Source organism: Didymella exigua (assembly GCF_010094145.1).
Source record: "Didymella exigua CBS 183.55 unplaced genomic scaffold M421scaffold_80, whole genome shotgun sequence".
NCBI lineage: Eukaryota > Fungi > Ascomycota > Dothideomycetes > Pleosporales > Didymellaceae > Didymella > Didymella exigua.
This window is the reverse complement of record NW_022984854.1, coordinates 13,785-15,829: the sequence shown is the minus strand read 5'-3', so window position 1 is coordinate 15,829 and position 2,045 is coordinate 13,785. Positions and strand designations below refer to the sequence as shown.

Genomic DNA, 2,045 nt, shown 5'->3' with positions numbered 1-2,045 from the left:
CCGACAGGCGGAGGCAAGAGCTTGCTGTTCAGCGTGCCGGCTTGCTTGACGGACGCTGGGGTGACGGTGGTGGTAGTGCCGTATCGAGCGCTGATGGAGGACTTGGTGAGCCGCATACGAAAGTGCGGCATTGACTGCATCAAGTGGAAGCACAGAGAGAGCAATCTGGCGAGCGTAGTTGTGGTCAGCGCAGACATGGCTGGTGACACAAGAAGCAACGGCAACTTCATAGGGTACGCGAACATGCTGCACAGCAAAGGGCTGCTGCGGTGGGTGGTGGTGGACAAGTGTCATCTCATCTTCACGTCGAGCGACTGGCGGCCGAAGCTGGCAGAGTTGAAGAACTTGCGGCTGCTGCCGTGCCTAGCCAAGATAAGGGCGCGGGGAGGACACCGAACCGCGGCAAAAGAGGCTTAGTGTTAGGGTTTAACCCCTTTTAAGCGATCTGCTTTAGTGGTCCCCTGCGTTACCCTAACACTACTAACCTACTATTACTTTAGGCCTAAATTAAAAAATATCTTATACAAACTTAATTCCTATATACTTTGCACAGCAACGCTAAGCGTTTTGTCTATCTATTTAGCAAAACTTAGTGCTGTTATAGTAAGTAGGGTTAGGGTTTCTGTGTAACAGGCTAGGCCTGATAGTAGCGCCTTAGCGCTCGCTAGCCTCAGCCAACCTCTGAGAGGAGGTGCCTGCCCAGCTGTACCCCCAGTTAGGAGGTCCTAATCTTGACTAATTGTGTAACCTCTGCACAGAGGACATAAAAGTCTGCAGACCTCTGCCTGTAGCCACTCCTTAACAAATCTATTTAATTTATACTTGCAAATAGCCTGTAGAGGCTAGCTCCTTACATTCTGCGCGATAGAGCTTGTGTGGGACAGCTAAGCAAACAATTCAGGCAGCAGCAAAAACAACACTGCAAACTCCTATAGATGGCCCTAGCAGCTCACACTTAGCAATTCTAATAACGTTTTCTGCTTTCTTAAAGGCTTTAGCGTTATTGTTTGCAAGCAGCACTGTACAGCAGTTGTGAGTCTTGATGCGCATCTCCGCAAATATCATGCTGCATCTGCTGCGCTACGGCGACAGATACTTGAGTGCTTCACTCAATTTAAGACTGTCGCTCTAAGCGCGATTGAGCTCCTAGAAGAGCCCGCGCAGCCAATAGAAGAGCTAGGAAAGCCGCTTGATGGTGCGCAGTGCGAGACATGCAGCTGGATCACAATTAACAAAGATGAGATGCGCAAGCACTGCAAGCGAAATCATGAGCAAGCGTGGGTAGGAGAGAAAAGCTTGCTCTATAGGACTGTGAAGGTGCAGAGCTTTTTCTGCACTAGAGGACTGCAGAAATACTTTGTTATTAGATTTATAGATGCTAGAGATCCTGAAGACGCTGCAATGGAAACCTACGTCTAGGCACAGCTTGCTGAGTACAGATTAACACAACAAGAAATTAAGGAAGAGCTGCAAACACTAGAAGAAGCTGCAAAGACTAATAAGATAGGATAGTTTAAGCGCATAGGCTGGCTAGAGTTCTTTAAGGACTAGAATCTCGCTTATCTAGCGCATTAAGCCTGCCTGCCCAATCACAGCAAGCGCAAGATTAAGCTGGCTGCTCAGCTGACTAAAGGGCTGATTAAAAGAAGCGTGAAAGGACTAGCTACGCTCCCGCAAGAGTTAAGGCGCTGGCTGCGGAGCGCAAAGCGAGAGGAGCTAGACGTGCGACCATTGGCGCGCTTGCAGAATCTAGAGAGTTAGGCAGTGTACACAAGCTACATGATGAGGTTCGTCAGCTTCTATCTGCGGGTACTAGCCGACGAAGAGCAGCAGATTGTGCGCTTTGGAGAGCAGCAGAATGCAGCCGCTTATGCAGAAAGCTGCTCAGCATCAGGCAGCGAGGAGGACAGCGAGGAGGACAGCGAGGAGGACAGCGAGGAGGACGATGACGGCAAGAGCAGTAAAGCTGATAGCGACAGCCCGCGGCCCCGACGTACAACACGCAATCAAACGCAGCTAGATAGGGTGAAAGATGCACGTGAGCT

General features: G+C 50.0%; 3 protein-coding genes across 3 annotated transcripts; all 3 read left to right on the top strand.

Moving 5' to 3' along the window:
* On the top strand, window positions 1–417 carry M421DRAFT_78772 (uncharacterized protein; the record flags this gene model as incomplete). Its single annotated transcript, XM_033597425.1, has 1 exon — window positions 1–417. A coding segment is annotated over one exon (417 nt), but the record flags the coding sequence as incomplete, so codon positions are not given.
* Window positions 418–945: 528 nt separating this feature from the next.
* Window positions 946–1,478, top strand: M421DRAFT_427045 (uncharacterized protein; the record flags this gene model as incomplete). The annotated part of the gene is made up of 2 exons (XM_033594561.1): window positions 946–1,202; window positions 1,368–1,478. Coding segments are annotated over 2 exons (309 nt in total), but the record flags the coding sequence as incomplete, so codon positions are not given.
* A 304-nt stretch (window positions 1,479–1,782) lies between these two features.
* Window positions 1,783–2,038, top strand: M421DRAFT_10653 (uncharacterized protein; the record flags this gene model as incomplete). Its single annotated transcript, XM_033587128.1, has 1 exon — window positions 1,783–2,038. A coding segment is annotated over one exon (256 nt), but the record flags the coding sequence as incomplete, so codon positions are not given.
* Window positions 2,039–2,045: the final 7 nt, after the last annotated feature.